General features: G+C 38.4%; 2 protein-coding genes across 10 annotated transcripts in view; one reads left to right on the top strand and one right to left on the bottom strand.

The window, feature by feature from the left end:
* Il7 (interleukin 7) overlaps positions 1-11,592 on the bottom strand; it is a 42,776-nt gene extending 31,184 nt beyond the window's left edge. For 2 of the 5 annotated variants that reach the window (XM_021157925.2, XM_085836030.1), the window contains exons 1-2: positions 11,017-11,592; positions 1,938-2,071 (exon numbers count right to left, since the gene is read on the bottom strand). In XM_021157925.2, the coding sequence (XP_021013584.1) occupies positions 1,938-2,071; positions 11,017-11,026 (144 nt within the window). In that variant the 5' untranslated portion in view covers positions 11,027-11,592. Of the gene's footprint in view, positions 1-1,937; positions 2,072-10,476; positions 10,613-11,016 lie in introns of those variants that run through there. The other 3 variants (XM_085836033.1, XM_029474992.2, XM_085836032.1) reach the window with 3 other exon arrangements.
* Positions 1-24,056, top strand: part of LOC115030595 (uncharacterized) — a 74,902-nt gene that overhangs the window by 27,007 nt on the left and 23,839 nt on the right. For 2 of the 5 annotated variants that reach the window (XR_003836179.2, XR_003836178.2), the window contains exons 1-2: positions 9,188-11,038; positions 11,532-11,614. The exons of 2 other annotated variants lie outside the window; for them this stretch is intronic. Coding sequence is in view for 1 of the 3 variants with exons in the window: in XM_085836034.1 (XP_085692160.1) it covers positions 10,862-11,038; positions 11,532-11,614; positions 12,165-12,168 (264 nt within the window). In the remaining 2 variants the exon portion in view is untranslated. Of the gene's footprint in view, positions 1-9,187; positions 11,039-11,531; positions 11,615-12,164; positions 13,725-24,056 lie in introns of those variants that run through there. One more of the 5 variants, XM_085836034.1, reaches the window with a different exon arrangement.

Below are 24,056 nucleotides of genomic sequence, written 5' to 3'. Positions count from 1 at the left end.
CCCTCCAAAAATCCTCTATCCTCTCCCCCTCCCCCTGCTCCCCAACCCACCCACTCCCACTTCCTCCTCCTGGCATTCCCCTGTACTGGGGCATAGAATCTTCACAGGACCAAGGGCCTCTCCTCCCTTTGATGACTGACTAGGCCATCCTCTGCTACATATGCAGCTAGAGACACAGTTCTGGGGCGGGGGGGGGCAGGGGGGAGGACTGGTTAGTTCATATTGTACTCAATATCCAAATGTCATGAAAAATGAGGAAATTACTGTTTAGTAGGCACTCTTTTCTCTGTCAGTTAGCGAACAGCATAGAACTTTGTGTGCCACGTTTCATTAAACGCTTGTCATTACTACACCTCTTCAAGGGGCAAACCATTTTCCCAAGATATCAATCCTCTTCAATGGAATTATATAGAAGAGGGATCTTAAACAATGTCTTATGAACATTTGGAAGGGACTTTGTCACATAAGGCTTCAGTCTGACTGAAAAGATAATATTATTTATTAAATCAACCTTATAATTTTTACATGTTACTTTATTGTCTATGTGGAAACTCCAAAGAAATGTCTTCAGCAACAAACTCCTGGAACAAAGTAGTCATTTTAAAGCTTGCCAAGATGCAAGGTTAACAAACAAAACCCAAATGTCTGTATAATAATGACAATGAATAATTACAATTTGAAATGAAAACCAGCATTATTCAGAATCCTGCTAATGTATGGGCTGTATCAGTACAGGTCTAACAGTTATGGACGGGATCTGTATGTGGATGGATACAGAACTCTGATGAAAGAAATCAAAGGAAGGTACAATCACCTGGAGAGAATCTCATGGTAATGGCTGAGAAATTCTATTTTAAAGATGTAGATTTGTAGGCATCAGCAAATAAGATGTGTAGATGACAACAAGATATTGCATACATTATAAGGAAGAATTTGACTCACATATATAAGTGAAATAACCAATTTTAAAGGTCAGGGCCAAGAAGTGGGAGTGGGTGGGTAGGGGAGCAGGGTGGGAGGAGGGTATAGGGGACTTTCGGTATAGCATTTGAAATGTAAATGAAGAAAATATCTAATAAAAGTTGAAAATAAAAGGTTGACATAGAACATGATTGTAACTTCCTATCATTCTAGGAAAAACTTGAAGGACAGTAAATATGTAAGCAAATGCTGAAGATTCAAGGAAAGGAGGGGAAGGATGGGTTGGTTGAACATGAGATGGGGCAGGGTACAGCAGTGAACCCATGGAGTGTGGCACTATGCTGATATGGCCCATCCAAAATAACTCCTAACACAGAGAATATAATCTGAAGCAGTGCATAAGCAGTGGTTCATCTCCTGTAGCACATCCTTGATATTCTAATGTCTAGAACTGCAATGGGCAAGGAGAGTTTTGTACCTTTTCTCAGATGATCCATACTGAAAATCTTATTCAAGATATAAAACCCATTATTTAAGGAAATGATCTATTTTCAACAAGTAAGCCTTAACTTAGAGAAAAAATTATGCTGTATACAGTAAAAACTATATACCTGGATTTATATGCAACTACACACATTAAGATAAAGTAGCCGTGTGTTACTTCACACCACAGTTTTCAGATGTTATATTCTGTTATTTTTTTGTCTCCTAATGTAAAGCACATACCAGGATGAATAGGATAAACAGGAGGCAAACAAACACAGGGAGTGGTGATGGATTCCACTTATTTGGAAAACAATGCAACCAAGACCTAAACGGATATGATGAATTCCTAAAGGACAGAGTAATGCCACCAATGAAAGGGGTATAGTTCATCGTTCACTGTATTCTGTTCCATACTTGCCTCCTTTCTTGTCAGCAAGTACCATTGATATATGATAATAGAACTGCATACCGAAAGTATATTCCGAATTTCCCCATAAGTGACAATGTAAGAAAAACAAAACAACACGTACCAATTCATCGATGCTGATCATCAGTACACTCTCATATGCTTTACCTTCTTTGTCTTTAATGTGGCACTCAGATGATGTGACAGGCAGCAGAACAAGGATCAGTGGAGGAATTCCAAAGATATATCTAAAAGAAACTGAACCCAGCAATTAATGAGCAGAGGTTAGATGGCCCAGCATGTTACAGGAGGTTGTTTCAGTGGGATTTAACATCTATGTCTAATAATTTAAAAATACATCTAATTCTGGCACAGCATGGAGCTACACAATGAAATTTATCATAATTAAGGCAGTGCAGCAGCCAGGCTAAGATTAGGCTTTTTGTTTGGTGTGTGGGTTGTATCCACATTTATGCAGAACAGCTAGGATAAAATCAGAAATTTCTGAGAGGTATCCGATGGGGAGGAGTGACAGCTTTGTAGTTGCATTTATGTTAAACATCCCTGAAAAAAAAACATATCTATAATAAGAGAGGTATGCCATGGTTTATTAAGGTTTCTTAAAGTCATATCTTGTTTAACATACATGAAAGATGTCATGTTCAACCATGGTCTCCATGAAGGTAAATCCTGTTTTGTTTTTTGTTTTTTTCTAGAAGAGCAATGTGAAGTATGGTCACCTTTTTGGTGTTTGCACCATGGTGACTCTTTGTGATGGACTTTACAGAGTTTTACTTTGCCCCCTAATCTGATCATGTTAAATCATGTTCGCAAACTCTTTCCCTTATGTCATTATTTTGTGTATCTATTTTCCCAAAGACCTAGATTCTGTTCAAGCATAGCTCTCTTTAAATTGCTTCCCTGTTAGGAAAAGCTCACACAACAGACTCATGACCTCTCAGCTGGTGTTTATGACTACATTGAGTAAGTCATGCCAATCAGAGTGAACTGTTTAATTAAAAGGAAGGAGATTTTAAATGGAATTACTTGGAGTATATAATTAAGATGGAAACCTCTGGTACATAAAAACGTTAAGCCACCTATATCTTCATGAATCTTGCTTTCATTTTTCCCTAAACTCAGTTATGTTGAAAATATACTTACCATGATTTTCCCAAATTAACATTATAAAATCCCAGTGTTCAGCATTTTATGTGCATCTTCTCTATTTAAGAGTCTAAACAATATTTCTCTTACCCAAGGAATTGACATTGGAAACAGCTTAAAGAATGTAAGGATATCATAGGATGCAATCTATCATACTATTATACATGGTATTAAAAAGGCAAGAATATCCACCATAAATTAGCATCTGAGTACCCTTATATATATATATATATATATATATATATATATATATATATATATATATGTAAAGAAAGTATGCTTGTTCGAAATTACAGAATCTCACAGAGCTACAACTATAGACAAAAGAACTACAGGCAACTAAATCATGCTAAGCACAGGAAAGAGCTATCACTACTTTTCTCTCATTTTTTGACCATGTATGCACACCATCCCAGTTCCTAGCTGGCATGGCATCATTCCTCACCTAAACTCTATAAAACCTTCCTTGCTTTTTAGCCCAGATATAGGACTTGACTGACTTCCACTTGTAAGATCGGTGAACCCACTTGAGAGTTGCCTTCTAATAAACCTGCCTGTATTTACTTTTTATCTCGTCAAATCTGACCTAGATCTGCTTCATTGATGGAGAGAAAATTCCTATCATCTTGGTTCAAAATCCGGGAGAAGTTGATCCTCCAGCCCAGCGGGCAGAGACCATGGTTGCATGGGATCTGCTCCTTTCTCTCCCTTTCCCTCTTCATCTGAAGGATCGACCTTGAACTTACCGAGATCCTCTGTCAAGCCATGACCTAGTATTTGGATTCTGAGATATCCTTTACAAGGTTTCTTTACTCCTCACTGTTTTACCCCAGGCTACCAAGTGGGACACTGTATCATAGGTCTCCACAAGTCTGGGAGATGGGCAACACAGAGTCTAAGCCTGATCCTCAGACACTCCTGGGGTGCCTGCTACAAAATCTGTCCAAATTAGGACTGTCTCAGACTTTGTTCTATGGCCTTGCTTCAGTAAACGGCCGCATGAGAGCATTCTTGATGTTAAAATTCTCCATGGATCTTAATCTTAACATTTCTTTTGGTATGCGGGCAAATGGTCTGAATCCCTCTGGCCAGGTTTGTTGGGAACCACACCCTGTCCCTTCCTCTGTATCCAATATTCTAAGGCTCACGTCCTACTAGCAAGGATGTTCACTCCAAAAGACCCCTTGCCTCCAAGGACCTGGATCCCAAATCCAAAACCCCTGTATTGACAGAGCCCAGACTCTTCCCACTTCTTCCCTTTGACACACTCAACCTTTTGTAACTGCAATGGTTGCTCCAAACCATGCTGTTTATCTAATCCTCCTAAAGTGTGTATGGATCACTTACTTGTCTGGAAATTTGATTCTAAATTCTGAAGTCCTATTCTTTAGCCTGCCATGTGTTCCACATGGCTCTGGCTCTTGTAATCCCGCAGGATTCCTTCCTTTCAGTTTGGTTGCACTCTGATAAAGCTTCAGCAGCCCTCCTCCTCCTCTTCCTCCTCCTCCTGGTAACCTGGCTTTTCTCCTCGACAATAGGGCAAGGCCAAACTCACTCCCATGTCCACCCTATCCACTCTGCACAGTCCAGCCTGTCCTGTGAGGAGACCTCATTGCCCATACACTGAGCACATCATCCTCTCCCACACCCCTTAACTTAATGGTCACTCCTATTCCTCCAGGAACTACTGCTTCCATAAACCTATGCCTGGGCCACAGCGACTCTTTTTCCTTAGGCTCCTGAAGGGCTACTGAGACATTTTTCCAACTTATTAAGCCTTTTCTGTGCTAACACTGCCTTCAGGTTAAATATAACATACAGCACTTATTATAAGCTGTTAAACATTATTAAAACATAAAGTTAGTTATCAGTTACCTCCTAAATAATCACATTCTTTAATATGTTCATAACTACATTTATAATTATGATTAATTACCAAACTAAGCTTTACTTAGCCTCCTGTCTATATTTTCAAAGTTAAATAAAAATTGAATAGCCAAAAAACAAATGTTTGTCTATTTAGATATACTGTAGATACACAAATGGTCCTCAGATGCTTCAGAGGTCTATAAAATATGGCATTTAAAATGGTTAATAAAAAAGCTTTTCATAACAGAGACACACCAGCTCCTGACAGCACCCCTGATCTCCTCCAAAGAACACAGCACAGAAGAACTTCTGCCTGAAGCTTGCTCGCTATAAAGTGTCCTTTGCTGCGACTGTTGACAGCACATGGGCCACACTGTGGACAGGTAGGACACTGGGAAGTTGACTGACTCACTTGCCTAGACAAGGTAGGGCAGTCTTTTTCTCATAGTCTTGATGCACACACACAAAAAAGTCTGCCAGATTTTCTTGGTCTGATAGCCAAAATGGATGCCCCACTGACCACAGAGAATCCTTGGATGACTGACTATCCAGGGAGTCCTGTAAGTCTGTGTCATTTTTAATAGGTTCAGAAACTGCTTGCTCTTGCAGTTCCCTCCTTACTCAGATAAAATTGATCCTTCTCAGGACTCTGGTAGGTTTGAGGATTCATTTAACATCAGAAACCAAGACTTCAGCTACCTTCCCAGTCCTCTTCACGTGTAAAAATCAGTCCTCAAACGTCACTCTCCAAGACATGCCACTACTTTGGCTAGACACAATTTATCCCATTATTAGACTGAAAAATTCAATATAAAATTTTCAATATCCCTTTATCTAAAGGAACTCACTTTTCAATGACTGCTCTCAATGATCAGCTACCTACGACTCATGGTAAATATCTGGATAAAAAGAGATAAAAACCCATAGGTGGTCTGAGTATATAAAAGTTTAAACTCAAAGGATGTAAGAAAGTTCTTTTATAATATAAAAGATGTTTTAAGTTAATAAATGCAAGTTATAAAGGTTAAAAGACAAAGAGAAAAAAATTACTTAAAATATATTTAAAAAAAATGTTTCAGAGTCTTCCCCTAGCTATGTTTCTGTTATATTAAGAATTCAAAATTCAAAAGCTTTAATAATAATCAAATTTTAATGTTTCCGAAGCCTGTACTATGACAAAAAGGTGTAAGTCTACTGCCTAACATGTCAAAAATCTCTGTCTCTGTCTCTCTCTGTCTCTCTGTCTCTGTCTCTCTCTCTCTCTCTCTTAACTTAATAAGATTCTTATAGGCTTCAATGGCCCTAAAACTACCCTCATGACTGGTAAGGGTGGCATCTGCATGTTCCTGCTACTCTTACATCAGTGAGTCTGGCCTTGTGGAGACCTGGACCGAGTCCCTCCGCAAATTGTCTAAAGAGTTCCCGCAATACAACCAAGACACATTCAATTCTCTCTAACAGTCTTACTCTTCACATGGCTAGCCTCATTCTTCCTAGCACCTTGCTACCTACTCTTCATCCAGTAACGGATTCATACAAGCTTCTGAGTAACAAACAACTGAATGCTCCTACACCATGCCTCCAGACGAGTGTGATTCCACCTGCTCCCAACTCTCCCGTCCCGCTTCAGCAGAGAGTGGCTGGATCTGAACCGGCGCCCCTATACCCAAAGAGGTCGGGATGTTAGGCTGGAACTCCTGCTCATATTCTGAACAAGCAGGGACACCCCACTTGGAAGCTACCCTCCTTTCCCCAACCCTGCCAAGAACCCCTGCTTGGGAAAAAGAAAAACAAAAAACTCTAGGCCAATAAGTCACCGCTCCTCATCCCTGAGTTTCCTGCAACACACCCCAGAGTGCCCACCCAGGGGCTCAGGGTTTGACCTTGTGTGGACACCATCCCAGCAACTTCTGGCGCATCACCACTCCCTGCTTACGCTCTATAAAACCCCCTTGCTTTAGCCTGGATGTGTGACTTCACTGACTTCCACCTGTGCGATTGATAAACCCACCAGAGAGTGGATTCCTAATAAAACTTCCTTTACCTACTTTTAATCTGGCCTAATCTGATCTATATCTGCTTCAAGAGGGGGAGAAAATAGCAATCACTTTTAAATACCCATAATCAATTGATAACATCTTATCTGCTGCTATTCTGTTTGAAAGTCACCTTCTCATAATACCATTCATCAGCCTTCTCCTCTTACCGCCCTTCACTGGGACACACAGGGATCAATTACTACTCAATTGGATTATAGCCATCTAAATTTTTGTAGAAACTGGCTTTTTATTTCATCTTTTGCCTTATAGGTCCCTAGAAATTATGTTTTGGGGGGACCAGGCAAATGAGAGAGATAGGGAATGTGACTTGAACGCAAAGAAGGAAGTGGTGACGGTTAGTGAGAAGAGATGAGCTCGCATCTATATCTAAAAGTCTTCTCAAAGTCCATTTTCTGTTTTAATACGCTCATTTGCCATACTTTCCAAGATTGCCAGTGCTTCCCAGAATGATGTGAACTTACACCTCACTGGGCAGCACTTTTTCATTGCTTCACACTTGCTTTGATAATATTCGTTACATGTGTGTGCTACATGAAATTTTCAATTCTAAACTATTTTTGCAATGCAGCCCTTCATTTGTAGACTATTTTAATCAAGTAAAGTAGCTGCTGATAGACCAGAGGAGTACCACACATATTTTAATATATTATAATATATACTTAATATTTTATAATACATATAAATAGTATATATATATATATTATAAACAAGGAGATTTAGAGTATAGAGGATTTAGAATTTTGTGTAACTGACTAAATAGCTGAGTTTCATTTCAACTTCCTGGACCTGATCTCTAAAATGAAAACCTTCAAGGCTCTCTTAATGTATGATACATATCCTATGGGTTTTTGGCTCTACCATCAGTAGTGTGAACTTTGTTCTGTGGTTACAGTTATTTCTTCCACATACAAGCACAGTAACAAGTTAATATTTTTCTGGTTTGAAGGTTTATTTAACACTGTTGTCCCAGTGGCATCGGAATTCAGCACTTACCATATTTTGTTACTTTTGATTTATAGCTCACTACTCAGCCTCCACTGAACTTTTCATTAGGTCACAGATAAACCAAACTGTAGAAGCATTACAAGACAAGTGTTGGCTTGTAGTATTGTCTTTAAATCGCTTACAGGGTTTGAAACTGGAGAATTTGTTTTCAGTGGGGAATTTGGTTAAACCAGAATGATAGCTGTCTAAAAATTCTTGTTGGTTTTAAATGTAAGCCAAATAATACATACAATCTTCAACTGCTTAAGTTATGAGGTCAAAGTGGACATAATAAAATTGGCTTCCTCAGTCCATCATATCCTGTCATCTATCAGTTTCTTTTAGTTTTTGAGATTACAACATCATTATTTTATTTCTTCAATCCATTTCTTCCCCTAAACCCTCATATATATCCTTTCTTGCTCTATTTCAAATTCATGACCTTTTATTTCATTAAGTGTTGTGCTCTATCTATCTATCTATCTATCTATCTATCTTCTATCTATCTTCCTAAATACATAAAGACAACCTGCCCAGTCTGTATAATCTTACTTGCACATATGTCTTCAGGGCTGACTGTTTGGATAAACAGTTTGTATGCTCCTCTCTGGGGATGTCTATTTCCCACACTGTCAGCATTTCTTCGTGGCCTGAATAGTTTTTCTAGGGTTGAGACCTTGAGGACTTTCCCATCCTCCTTAAGAAGTGTTCTTTCAATGTCCTTTCCTAAGTCTATTTCAACTAATAATTCAATTTTATAGCCACTTCATGATGTATATATACAGGTCACTAGCAGTTTACAGCAGAGAATCTGAAGCCCAAAGAACAATTCTCCAAAACAATGTTTCTAGGGAAGCAGGAGCTGCATTTGATGCTCCGGTTGAGGTGTCTAGGGAATCCACTATTAGCTACTGACTTACACTTCCTACAACATAACTGCATGCACAGATAGTGAGAGGAAGTACAAAAATTCATTATCTTTTACATGAAGGGGCTTCTTGGCCAAGCTCTGAAACTACAGCTTATGCTCCTATTTCAAGGGAAAGAGTAAATATTTCTACATATTATAAAATTATCTGTCCCCAACACATATACAGCAGAGGACTGCCTGGTCTGGCCTCAGTGAGAGAAGATGCACCTAACTCTTGAGAAACTTGAGGCCCCAGGGAGTGGGGAGGCCTAGTGGAGTGGGGGATGAGGGCATTCTCTTGGAGACAGGGGTGGGGTGGGGGCTGGGGACGAGGTTTGGGGTGGAGAGCAGTGGGGAGGGCAGGACAGGAGAGGTATGAAGTCTGTACTGTAAAAAAAGATTAAGGAATAAAAATAAATAAATTAAAAAATAAAGTTATCTGTCAAGAGTCAGGATATCAGCACTTCAGACCCATGGGCCATGAGATTGGGTTTATAAAAGAACTTTACATTTTTGTTCAAGAAGTATACACACTGAGATGAAATTTCTAATTCTCCTTTACAGATAGATCTTCAGGCTTCCTCCATATTCTCAAAGCTCTATGTTTCTCATTGTTTCCTTTTCTTAGTATACAAATATAATGTATGCTGATTCATAATGAGGCAGCACAATTGAGGGTCAGCGAGTGAATCCTTGTTTACTTGGTGTCCCGACATAACAAAGTGGAAACACAGCACACAGCCTTGATGGAGTTTACCCACGCCTCTAGTAAATTTTGGACCGAAAATGAAAGAAAAAAAGCCACTTACTTTAACTCCCACGAATTTAATATTTTCATATTTTCTTTACTAAGAATATAAGGCATGCCGGATATGGATGTATCTCTGTGAGAAAAGCCTCCTGGTTTAAATTACACCTTTGCTTTTCCTTTGTCCTTTTATCTCTCCAGGTTGTAGGTAATCCAAGGGTTAGAGTGAAGGAGTGAAGCAGAAAGACAATTTCAGAACACAGGGCATTGCAAAGAAGCCAGGGATACAGTGTTTCTAACTGTACAGGGAGCTCCTGCAGGGGCACCTTGGCAGCCTTCCATCATTTTCTTGGGCAGTCTCTCAGGTGTCCACATCTTTTTTTGGTTTCTGATAAGTACTCCCTCAAATGTTTTTGGTTCGCTAGTACCTAAGAGAGGGGAAGTAATTGGACCTAAAACAGTGGGCAGGAAACCAATACAATGTCTTTTTGCAATGGGGTTGCAAAAGGAAAGAGCCTTAGGCTAGATCCTGTACCTCCATAGGTTCTCTTGCTTGAGGAAGTATTTAAAACACCTGCATTTCCTTAGGTGGACCTTCTCCTCACACTCCATTCTGTTCTCATCTTCTCCTCTCTTACAGCACTTGTAAGCATTATATTAGTTCTAGCTACAAATGGATTCCAGCCTCTGTCAATTCTGTTCTTGTCCATTTTAAATCCTTACTTATTTCAAATTAATGCAAGCCTATTAGATTTGATCAGGGAGCTAAGAATTTGTACTCATGGGTACTTAAAGTTCTGCCTCCCTTAAGTAGCAAATATATAGAAGGAAAATAAAATCTGGCCTTTTGCAATCTCAGCCCCAGGACTTGGGTTCCCAGCAAACAAGTCAACTTACAGCCTGGATCGGAAACTCCCAGACTTACTGTGGGGAGAAGAGGGGGCTTTCCAATGATCTGTCCTTTAGGGTTTAAAAGCGCATCCTGGGAGCGACTCTTTCATTCTCCATGAAGTTCTGAGCTGCGAGAGCCCAGCAACGCCCTGAACCCAGGCAGCCTGTGAGTAACTGCACAGCCAGGAAGCCAGGAAGCGCTGCTTTGAAGAGGTACTGGCTAGGGACAAAGTGGCTGAAAACCACTGACTACTGAGTCTTGACTGCAGGGGGCCACCGCGTCGCGGCTCCGGCACTGAAGCTCTGGGTCTGGGGATCTGAAAACCCGGTCGGGAACTGTTCCTCCCCGCCCGCCAGGGTTGTACGCCCAGGTGCCAATGGTTCTGGGCAACTGAGCTCAGCGCGGGTAGTGGCTGACCATGGGAGAGGCCAAGCTCTCAGCCTGTCCAAAGTGCAAGGCCGGACTATTCCCGGACGTGCGGAGGCGCGGGGGCGGGTGGCACCTCCCGGAGTGTCCCAGAGTCCCCGGCGCGCTAGGCGCACCTACTTGTGCGCACCAGAGAGCAGCGCTTACCATGGAACATGGTCTGCGAGAGGTGGGTGTAGTCATGATGACTAGGACTGCAGCAGGAGCCGGCTCTCACCACCCATAATCACTCCCAGGACCCCGGTCATCCACCGGGCGGCCGCAAACCGGTGCTGGGCAGGGCAGTTCAGGCAGCTGACTCCTCTCACCCACGCCACGCCTGGTCCATCCATCCCAAGAGGGGCCGCATGCATCACCGGCCACCCAGGCGCTCTGGCTTTGCCATAACTTCCGTAGGATCTGCCGGCAGAGTTAGCAGGGTACTTTCAGTTTCTACTTTGCGCTGGGTCTTCAGGTTCAATGTTTGGGTTTATACCCTCAGCGTCTTCCCCAGTCACCTGGACCAGGATCAGTGGTTGCTGCGAATTGAAAGTAGCTCAGGAGAAGCCAGCTGGCCTTCTGGATCAGAAAGATTCGGCTAATAGGCTTTTCAAATGACTTCTAACCGCTCTGGCAACTCTGAGACTGGGAGCTAAAACCGCTGGTTACTAATATGTCCACAGAAGCCACAAATGTGCAGCAGAGAAAGCTCGCTATTGCAAGTCAGTTCCACTGAGGAGGCGTCGCTGCTTCTGCTGCCGCCGATGTAAGTCATCTTTAAAAAAAAAAAAAGGAAGTGAAGGATGATTAAGAGGGTCACGCCCTCTGCCCCTCTAGGTTCTCTAGTTTTTTTTTTCTCCGTCATCTGTGCAATGCACCTGCTCAGGTGGGACTTTAAGAACAAATAATTCTTGTGAGTCCATCCAGTCTAGTATGTAAGTGGTAGAGCTTCAGAAAACCAAAACTCGTATTAGTTGGGGGCACATAGAAGTTCTGCATAGTAACTATCTCCCACAGTTATCTCCTGGCATAGCTAATAACCATCGTGATTGTTTCATTAAAGGGTTTTGTTTTGTTTTAATAATAGGCCTGAATTACCGAGGGGACTCCTGATTTAGTGTTGTTTCTTATAATCAGGAGAAACACTGCTTAGGTGAAGGTGGGTTGTGCAAACCAGTAACAAGAGAGATCTGAGATCAGGACCATATCGCTCATAAATCTAGTATTTGCTCTATGCCAGGACTCTTGGTCAGGAATTTACATGTATTTTGGCATCTGGAGTTTTCTGCCGAGGCAATCTGTTTTCTTATCTGCAGTTGAAAGATACACATGGGAACAGAGGCTTCCAGAAGTAACAGAGCTAAGTTCACATGGCTGAATTTGGATAAAAAACACCTGCAATCTGGCTTCGAAGAGTCTGCTTGGAATCTCTTGTGCAAGAGAACCTTGTAAATAATGGAGGATACAGTAGACTAAGAAGACGACTTAGGGTGGTGGGTGTGCTCTTAACGCTCTGGGAAACCTCAGAAAGGGGTCTGGAGTTTGTGGTTCCTAATCTGACATCTGGACAGGAGCTTCAGATTCTGTCTGTTAACAGTGAAAAGAGGCAGAGAGGTACTGTCTGTGCATTTAGAGTGTGGACCGTAGGAGTTCTAACTGGGCACTGGCCTGTGGACTCTGCAGGAACTCTCACTTTCCACATTCAATGTAAAACCTGTTGTTTTAGTGCACTTCCAAAATAAATCCTACCCGGTGCCTGCAGGGCTATTTAAAGACCGCGCTGTTGTCTCTCTTGCTTTCATCCCGCTCAAACCATCAGGAGATTTGACAGTACTTATCTTCACTGCAGCCCTGGTCTCCAGACAGCTCCCATCCACAGAGAAGGGCTATCTAGAATAGGATTAGACTCCAGAGTTGCAGTATGACAGGATGGAAGAGAGCTACTGTGGTGAGAAAGCATTTCAACGGTGGAACATGGGAAAATGTTCAAAAAGGAAAGAGAGGAAAGAGAAAGAAAACAGGGAAGACCTGGCAAATGAAATCAGGAAACTGAGCCTTTCAGGCACACACTTCCAAAAATGTCACTGGAACTCAGATGTGGAGAAAAGCAGTAGACAGAGATGAGGCTGCCGGGGTGGTTAAAGACTAACTCTATAAATATGTCTAGGGTTGTGACGGCTGTTTTTAACTCCCTGACCATGGGGTACATGTAGGTGTACAACTGCTCACATTCTATGCTTTTTTTTCCCCCCACCTGTTGTTGGGCTTTTCAGAGGAGAATCAAAGAACATCCATCAAAAGAGTGCAAGAGGGGAAGTCTGTCTTCCTTTCTAGTACAATCACCAGAAAGGCTTGTGCATAGGAAAAATTGGAGTAAAATGAGGCGAAAGTATCTAAAGTTCCAGGAAAGGAGAAGTAAATGTTTTTTACAGGACTCTGACCCTCAGTTTTAAGAATGTCTTCTGAAAAGAATATTGAGAAAGCATTTGGAATTTCAAAGGTTAGATGAAAATGGACACCTTTGAACTACATTGTATTATGAGAGAATTCTAAGAGAATTAGTGTCATTTTGAAAAAAATCAACCCAGCTCTTTAAATCAGCTATTGCTTTTTAAATACAAATTGAACATACAGATTGACAGGGGTGGATGTTTCATGAATTTTTAGAATGTTGATAATTAAATAAATGAAATAATATTCGAGGCCTGGTACGTGTAACCCTAGCTGCTCAATCAGAGGCAGGAGAATTAAAAGTTCAGTTCCTGATTTGTTTGATGAGTGAAACCATGTCTTTAAAAGTAACAAAATAAAACAGGACTGGTGACATAGCTCAAAGGCTGGGAGCTTGCTTAATTTTCATGAACCTCTAGATTCCATCTCCAGTATCATAAAAAAGAAGACAGAAGTGGAGGAGGAGGAGGAGGAGGAGGAGGAGGAGCAATAGTGGTAGTGGTACTGGTAGTAGTAGTGGTAGCAGTAATAGTAGGAAGAGGGGAAGGGAGGTGAGAGAGGAAGAGGAGGGGAGAAAGGAGTAGGGGATGAGGAGGAAGAGAAGGGGACAGGTGATAGAGGAAGAGGAGAAAGAGGGAGGAGGACGAAAGAGTGAAGAAATAATTACAAAATTATTAACACTGTATAACAGGAAATACTGAAATACATTATAGGATGCTGACTTAGGGCAGAACATTTTTAATAATAAGCAATATTTCTTAAATTTCCATACTTTACAACTATTAGTCAATATAGTTAATTATTTCTCTCTCTGTTGAGCAGGCCTGCTTTGAACTGGCACTCTCTATTAAAACCTCTTGGCTATGGAGGCACTATGCATATACCAACATCCATGATAAAAAATTACTTTCTTGATTAATTATCTATACTCATTTTACCTGATTAAATATAACAATTATCTGTCTGCCTGTCTGTCAATGCACTCTGAGATCTAAATTCCAGTATGCTATATTTTCTAAAGTTCCTACCCTTCTAGACAAAAATATCAAAATAGGAAATACACACACACACACACACACACACACCACTGTAGATATGTTAGGTGTATAGTTGTCTGGGTTCTGTGGTTTGAGAGATCCATTCTTGATCTACTGTTATGGCCAGGAACATTTTAAATTATATTTGGACACCGGAACTCTTCACTTTGCCTTGAGCTTCACAAATTCAGTTGCTGAATTAACTATGCATGTTCACTATGGGTAGCAGTCCATGCTTTTAAGGTGATTGTATATTGAAGGGGAAATGGGTGTGCCATTTAAAAATTCAGTGTGTTGAGAAGGATATAATGAGGCACTATTTTAACCAGAGAGTAAAGGGAGTTTAAGCCCCTTGTATTGTGAGTGTACAAGAAGATCAATCCACTCTTACAGTAAGAAAATAATTTCCTAGCATATAATTCTAAATCAGATATGTATCAAGTATTTGCACAGAATGAATTTTGAGCATTACTAATTGGCAATCTAGCATTTATTTATGTGTCATTTTTCTTGTTGCATTTCTAAATAAATCATAAATTGACAATGATACTATGTTTAAATTGCTACTCTCCAGATTGGAATTTATCATTTTGCTGTAACTAGGATATGTTTGTTATTCATATCACATGTAAATGAGATCCAGGCAATTTTGTCAGGTTTTGCTAATAACACAAAAGAAACTGAGAACCATGTTTCTCAACCTCTGTAAAAAATGTTTCATAAAACTATTTATTTTTGTGGAAGATATATGGAAGTTCAATAATAAAACATATTTAGTCTCATGGAATGAATTCCAGGGCAGGGTGCTTTGACCACTATGTTACTCAGAAAGATTTTTTTTTCTGACAATACAATTAGCGATTAGCAGCTCTGCTGTTGAGATATAAATGTAACATATCATGGATGGCTATAGCAACGGAAAATAATGAAGCTTAAATGCTAAAAGAATGAAGAGGTAATGCAGGTGGAGAGAGATCTTTAGACACAAGCCTTACAGACTAGACAGAGAAACAAAATCTGTGCCCACCAACAAAACCAATATAATGACAGACAAGTGGGAGACTCAGCACCCCAGGAGCATCAGAGTTTTCAAAATCCACAAAGCCTGAAAAGGAAAGGAACTGAAGCTCATACTCCCCTGGATTGCTTAGTCCTGAAGACAACCATGCAGAGAGACATCTACAGAGTAGATATATCTGTGGGGCATGAACTGAGGCAATGAAGTTGAGGCAAAATTTCAGAGATGTTTGGTAGTGATGAAAGGAGTGGTCCCAAGTTTCATGAGCATGTCAGGTACAATGGAAGTTTTCAATTCTGAGGAGGATTTAAGCATATTTAAAATTATAATGACAAAATTCGGTTCCCAAACAGCAGGAAGAATGAAATCAAGAATCTAAATGACCTGCTATTTTTCTTATATTCTCTTCAGGTCAATTTCAGTCTTTTATAATTCTCAACAATAAGAATCTGTTAAGTATCAATAATTTTTGACTTTTTGGATTACTCCCTGCACACTCCCTTTTACACTACTGGCATCACTTTTCCAGTGTTGCTCTGTTACCTTTTAGGAAACACAGCTATGGAGCAATGAGTTGGCTTTACTTGGTTCCTTTGTGTGCTAATGAATCTATGTCTGGCAGTCGGGACTTCTGAAATATATACTAGAGTTGGGAAAGGACTATGCTGTACATTTCTGCTGTTATAGTCAGAGAAATCATTTCTACAACAAACTTTTCATAAAAAAGAATTTGAAACAAATTGAGAACTTTCTGCTTAAATGTCTTGGTAGCTTCCCTTTGTGTTATCCAATTACAATTTGAAGACACCCAGTTGTTTTGCACTCTTGGACAACAGTAACTGTTCCAGTCAGTCTAGAATTTGATGTAGTCAAAGATTGCCTTCTGAGTCACAGACTATACCCTGCTATGTCCTGTGGAAAAATTCATCAGCATGAACAAGTCTTGATTTGCATTGATCATAGAGAACCAGAACTCCTAATAAAGCTATGCCAATATCCAAGAATGCTACCATCCCAACTACCGACAGGCAATTAAATGCCTAAGCTTCTGGTAACATGCTCAGTTCTTACGTTCAGCAGAAATTTAAAAATGTCCTAATATGCAAGACTCCCTAATTTAAATAACTTTATTGTCACATTAGAGGGTTACTTTGTCTTTCTTCTCCTTCAAATAAACCAGGCTTATTCTAGCATATTTTATTACTTTAGATTCTTGGAATAATTGTAAACTCTTATATAGGATACGGAATGATTAGGTATATTATAATAATTGCATTAATAATGTAGTCTAGAGGGATATTGTACCTCCATGTTCTTAGATATGACTGTTACACCATGTTAGGTATCAATTACCAGGCATCCCAACTGCCATGAAAGTAATAACATGAATGTGTGTGTACACCCCCCCCCACACACACATATACACACCCACCCACCCCCCACACACACACACGTACACACACACACACACTGGAATCTCAAGAGGCAGAAATATTAAGTGATTGAGGTTTTTGTGACAGATAATGATTTTTGGAGAGAATAATGGGATGTGATATGGTGCTGGAATATTGCATCCTATGAAAAGAAGTTGTTTACTTTGATTTCCTTTGTGTCTTTGATCAATTAGCAGGTCTCTTGATATTTAGAAGTTTTCTAAGCATGTCTCTCTCTTTTGTGATCTCTTCCTCCCTCCCTTCCTCCCCCTGCCCAGTGTGTGTGTGTGATTTGCCCCTATATTATCTGGTGGAACTTTCATTCTCAGAAAACTTTAAACTTCCATTTAACGCTGCAGAGATGGCCCAGCAGCTAGAATCCTTGACAGCAATGTGTAATGACCTGAGTAGCATTCGCCAAACCCATGAGAAATCTGGTAGTGTACGCTGTATCCAACATTCCTGTGATGAGAAGGGAGACAGAGACAGGAGAATTCCTGGAAGTGCATGGGCCAGCTAGGCTGGCTTATGTACACTAGGATACAAGAGATCCTGTCTCAGAAAAAGAGTAAAACAGGCACTGACAACTAACGACCTCTGACCTCCACATGCATTGTCATATACCCCTCCTGCCTCATGCATATACATGCACACATTCATCAAAATAAAATTTAAATAAAACAATTTTTGTTTCAAAAGTGAGATCTCTTTGATGTTAATTCTAAACTATACAAGATTATTAAATTTCTGAAGTGAATTTCATGGAATTGAGGGCTTTACAAAAATCAAATATTTTGTTGGCTTCCTATTTGATCTCTGTAAGCTTTTCTATACCCATCCTCTATTGTATTTACATGACCATGTGGCCTAAAATGAGACCAAAACAATGAAAAACAAATGTTATTGTGCACATGGTTTTACTGGCTATTCAAGGATAATCCTACAGCCAAGAACTACAGATATTTGCAGGCAGTGACTGCAATTTTCTAAAACCTAATGCAACCAAACCAAGCAAACAGAAACACCACAATAGAGGATTGTCAAGAACTTAAAAAAAAAAAACTAAGTTTCTTAGAATCTAGAAAGCAATTATCAGTCTGGTCACATTCTTAGTTTTTGTTTTTGTTTTTCTTTTTTTCTTTTTTCTGTGCTTTCAAGCTGGGCAGGAGCTATAGTGTTCTTTCATAACTTTAATATTGCTGGAGTCTTAAACCAAAAGTGCTTATCTTGTTGGCCTGAATTAGACTTGGTGCAATTCTTTTCTTTTCTAAAATATAGGATTTTTGGTGAATTTTAAACCACCAGAGACAAAATTTATGACCAACCTGTTCTTCAAAGCAAACTTCTTTGGTAGTTTTTTCTGTCCATTTCACTTCTTTAAGTGTAGCTAATTCAATACAGCATATCAACAAATGGAATTAACTGGAACTTTGCTTCCCTATGAATTAAAAGGAAGCTCAAACAGTACATATTTCTGAAGGACACTGTTCCCAAGTGTGTCTCCCACTTCCACTGAGGTGCACCAGCAGTCTTTCTGCATTTGACTGTATTGGTAGTACATAGCAATAAAGTCCAACTGGCAAAGACACACAACAGTGATGTTTACCTTCCATTTGCCTGTGGAATTCCTTGACAACTATAGTAATTTTATCACTCTAAGTGCATTATGATGATACAAGGGAATTTAGACATCCTGTGTTTTATTTATAAGCATCATATCTCTGTTTGGAAATCGTCAAGATTAACCTATCATTCTGCTTCTCCTTCACGGCCATTCTTTGAATTCAGCACAGTTAACCAAATAGCACTATGTACCATGCAGTATTCTATATACTCAACTACATCAACATACAATTATCAATATAAATTCTACTTAATCATATTCTTTACGGATTATATATTACAACAAAATTTAACCACAGAGTCAATACAGATGCTATCTTTTAATTTATAGATTAAGTAAATTTAAAGAACAAAGAAGTAAAAAATGCTCAGTAAAATTTCTATGTGTGCCCCATGACTAAATTACACTATTTAAGATGTGAAACTTTAACTACCTTGGTTGTGATGATAATACTGGTACCATACTGCCCATTTGTCCATATATAGATAGCCTGTATGTATGTATATATTAACCCAAAGAAGATCACAGTCTCCTGTGTTCAGATACCAATTGCCACATTTCTATGTTATTTTCTTTCCTTATTTGAAAGAATCCAGATAATGGAAGTGAATCCAAAGATATTCATCACATTGCACTTCAGTTTCCTGTAGGGTTTAGTATTAGAGGCTTATGTTGTATATGATATGACTTATATCAATATGTCTTCACACTTCATTTCCATGAAATGATTCTTCTTATTTTGTCTTCTCTGAAAATAATGACTCTCAGTATCCAAATCACATATATTTTATAACACACAATGACTTACTTTTACATTTGTTGCTTATGCAGCTCTTATAGCTTGTAAATACAAATATTTTTCCAAACAAAAGCTTCAAAGCTATTGTGTAACATCTATTTAAATTGTGCTTAACATTTATTTATTATTTCTTGTATCATTCTCTAAAGGACAAATGTAATATGAAATGCTATATTCTAAAGTGAGTTAAATAATAACCTTTCCAGTAACAGTTATTTGATCAAACACATGGTTGAACTAATTTCTCTCAATGATACTTACTTAAAATTAGTTACAGAGAAATACAGGGGACAGAAGTTTTGTGTGGAAAATTTTTCCCATTTTACAATTTCTGGCCTAATTAGTAAATATTTTTCTCCATACTTGAGTATAAATATCTTTCTGTGTACTAGCTATATAATTTGTAAATTCCTAATAATTTTACTGCTAAAATGACATTACAGGTTAGTTTTAGTTTTGATGCAATATTACAAATTCTCTTTGAGTATGCTTCCCTACATGATTTTACATGATATGAACAACACATGTGAAAAAACCTTCTCGGAGGACTCTCAAGCTAAACACAAGTACATACAAGTATGCACGGCTGCTGAGCTAGCTCTCCACATTCTGGTCTTCCTAGTGTGTACTCTAAATTCAATCATTGCCCAGGATCTAAACCTGGAAAAAATAAAGGCAACCACTGCGGCCTGTTGCTAGCAACTGCTCGATGGTAACCATGCTCTCTCATCACTGCAGCTGCCCCGATAGAATTTATTATAGCTCTCTGAATATAGAACTTTTAACTAAGATGTTAAGACACTGTTGTCTTTCTTTCCAGGGCGTCCAGTTTCCCAGCCATGTCACATGACACAAAAGATGCTTCATGATTTATGTCCTCTCATGACACTTAGGTGCCAAATCTTCATATGCAGTCATTTTAGTCAGCATGTCCCGTCCATTTATCCTTAGAATTATGGTTAAGATTTTTTTCCTTGGGTATATGGCAACCCATATGACACAAGTCATTTTTCCTTTCCAATACTTATCAGCTATACTCTGTTTTGACAGTTTTCCAGATTGTAATATACTGGAGACCTAGACCTTTATTTGGTAGTGATACAGGTTGAGTGTTTATCTTGCATTAGGTATTTGATGCATATCTTTTGACTAGATTCATGGTATTGGCTGCTGCACAATTAGATTTTCACAGTATTCAAAATAAGACACCCATCTTTTTTGTGGTTAAATACTCAGTGGACACTCATTTGATTGAGCATCACATATCACATTAGAAGTGGGTACATACATTCATTAGAATGAAGCTAATGTACATGAATGAAGCTATGTGGAACATCTCACCCCTCAGGAACTTAAAATGGGAATGGACTTCACCTTTAAAATCACATTGAATTTGTGATTTATCAGAAACAAAAGTATTAACTAACATATAAAATTATGAATAAAACAAGTTCTAACTTTAAGGGATAGTTCCTCCCATGGGTTTAATAGATATAATTTTTTTAACTGGGATGGATAATAATGCTACAAGATTTTCTCTTAAAAATTGTGTGCAGGTAGACTTAAATCAACGTGTGTGTGTATGTATGTGTGTGTGTGTCTGTGTAAGTTGTATGATCTAATAATAGAAAGACAGTTAATCATGAAAGAGCATTCATATGTTTCCTTTAAAGATTATTATGAACTTGAATGTGTTCATTTGCATTGTAAAGTTAGCTTTGCTCATTTTATGTTCCTATTGTTTCTAAAGAATACAAAGGACATATCCTGTTGAGGCAAGCAGTCTAGAAAGCATCCCAGAGTTTTATTCCAGGGTAGCCTGGTTTTATTTGGAACACTGACTTATGGAAGCTATTTAGTTTCAACAATGTTTATGGTGACTCCTAGTAGTTTCTAGGTGGCCCTGTAAATACAAAATCCAGTTTTGCAAGTGTCTTGGCAGATGGAAGGTTGTATTGCAAAAACTGCATCTATAAAACATGTTTTACAAACTATTTTCACAGTTCTTTTGATAGTGGTTTGAGGTTCATGTTGGAAATTATAAATAAAAATAATCTCAAAAATAAAAATAATAATAATTTAAAATTGTGGATGAGAAGTTGATAATTTTCAAGCTATAGTAATTGATTAATAGATATAAGTTCCAATTAATCTGTTTATATTTCCTCCATATTGTCCAATATACTTTAAGTATTTTGAAAATATCTCATGTCACTCATATTTCATTCAGCCATCCTGCCAGGGTATTATGAGCACAGGAAAAGACTTTTCTAAAACTGGCAATTTATATTGTGACAGACACACACTGAATGAAGAGTAGGATGAGTCTCTGTGCATATTAGCCATTAATATAAATACCAAAATTATCTTGCCATGCTGTGGGTTCATTTCTTAATGAGTTTCCTTCAAAATTCCACCATAAATGTTTGCATCTATTAATTTACTCAGGAATCCATTCCTCAGAATGTTTCTTGAGGATCAAAGATGGCTCTGTGAATGAAGGTGCTTGCTGGCAAATTTGACAACCCAAATTCAATCATTGTGACTCCTATAAGCGGATTGTCCTCTGACCTACACATACATGCCACTCATGGCACACACATACATATAAGTAAATATAATACAAACTTACATTAAATTTAATATATAAATATAAGTAAATGAAATAAAATTAAAATCAAGGTTTTTTAAAAATTTCTCATAAGGTAGGTTTCAGAATTTCAGTATATTATTTTTAAATGCTTGTGATTTGATAATGGGCTTGATTCTTGAAAAATAATAAAACAGATTTAATAATTCTCTAAAATATAGTGAGTTCTTCTTGGAGAATTCACAAGTCCAAATAAGCCCAGCAGCCAGGTAGGTGGGATGAAGTGAGGATCCAGCCTGCTGGGGACTGTGTATCCACAGAGCTCATGTCTGGACTGAGGGAGGGTGGTTGCAAACTAACATTACTAGGCTTTCTAGTCTTACAGGTTAGGCTGAGGGTTTGCATAGTTTACTGGAATTTCCCAGAGTTTAAACGATTCCTCTATTTTTCTGACTTTATAACAATTCCCTTCCCTAATGCTTTCAATCTGTGTAAGCCCTACCCCAACCCTTCAAAAATTAAAATTCCTCTACCCCAAAGATCTTTTTGACTAATTTATATATAGTTTAATGCAAAGAATAAGTGCAGTGGAAAATACCATGGACTCTTCCTGCACTCACAGTTTCCCTTGTGATACTCTGACATGCTTCTCCTTCCATATCATTTGTCTGCATTTAACATATCACAAATTTACTTGATTGTTTTCTTTTCTTGCTACTAACAGCATGAGACATTTTAGTTTCCACTGATATAGCCTCAATTTCTAGAATATTTATGGGCAAAGAATAAGCTCTTGACATTTAGTCATACACATCGGTGTTCCACAGATAAACAACTATAGAGAGAAACTGGCTAAATAATTACACATATTTAACCTTGACAAGAAAAAAAGCATAATAATAATGGAATCCAGTGTATTAATTAGTTTGTTTGTTTTTTCTATAAGAAATGATTACATGCGTATTTCCTTAATTTTGTTCTCAGAAATATCCTATTTTTGAAAGCCAGCCACAGTGTGATTTATTCCACCTCCTCAAATCAGGAAATGACACAAACATCCCATCACTTGTAAGCTCAGCCCTAGACATGAGAGGTATTAGAAATTGACCAAAGGAAGAAACCTGTAGTACTTGAAATAGCTTATCCCACAAAGAGTATTCAGTCCACATTAGATTTTCCTTTTCTGAAATAATGTATTGTAAATGCTATAGGCATTTATTTTGTTTTGTAATCATGACTGCTTTTGAACCTACAGCTCAGTATGTTTTAACAGCTATTTCTTCTTCAATTTCATTCTGTATTACAATGCTCCAGAGCATTGTAATACAGAATGAAGATGAGATGTTAGACTCTCCCACTGTATCCCCCAAGTCTCTGACCCTCTTTACCATATTTTCCACTTGGTTTTTTTTTTTCTTTTCATGCTTCACACTACTGTCTTCTAATGTTTCTATTATGTTATTAATTTGTTTACTTTTAGCGTGTATATGTACATGTGTGTGCATTTTTATTTACTGAGCATTCATTTTATAAATGTAAACTCCATTTGTGGCAAGTCATGAAGTATTTGTGGATGTGATTCTCTTTGTTTAATTTCTCGTGCCTTTTTGTTACCCTGTGGTCTGATAGTGATTATAACCACAATGTGTTCTGGATATGTATTTTAAACTTAGTTTGTAAAAAATAATTGGAGTTCTAGTGTGATAAATAGCTTCCTTTGGAGGGGTAGTTCATTTCCTTTTTCTAAGTAACTCATGATGTTTCCAGTTGGGAACCATCTTAACCTGAGATTTTTGGCTTTACACTTCACAGACCATTCACTTTTGAAACTAAGCTAAAATTCTAAGGAAGGATTGGTTCACTTTGTTATAACTTACTATGAAGAGACAAAATTTAGTCTCTCAGGTTAAAACAGTGAATGTTTGGAGTATTCTTTTTTCACAGCACCCAGACTTTGACTCTAGCTTTATGGCCCCAAAGTATTGAGTACTTTAATATCCAAAGGCATTGAGATTATCTTCAGAGACGTTGTGTGTGTGTGTGTGTGTGTGTGTGTTGGACTTAGTTGCCTGAGTTCTTGTTTTCTCTGATAATTCTGTTTTTAATTGCTTAGAGGTACTTTCATGAATTTTCCTTTATTTCATTTATTCTTACTCACAAGTTTGTTATGAATTCCTAGTGTTACACCAAGACATACTGATTTATATTTTGAGAAGTTCCTTAAAATCTTTTTATCCTTTTCCCACTTGTTTGCAA

The sequence above is a fragment of the Mus caroli genome, unplaced genomic scaffold (genome assembly GCF_978045245.1).
Source record: "Mus caroli unplaced genomic scaffold, Mus_caroli_1 scaffold_3, whole genome shotgun sequence".
In the NCBI taxonomy this organism is placed as follows: domain Eukaryota; kingdom Metazoa; phylum Chordata; class Mammalia; order Rodentia; family Muridae; genus Mus; species Mus caroli.
Note: the sequence above shows the minus strand (reverse complement) of the source record. Positions and strands in the feature narration are given on the sequence as shown.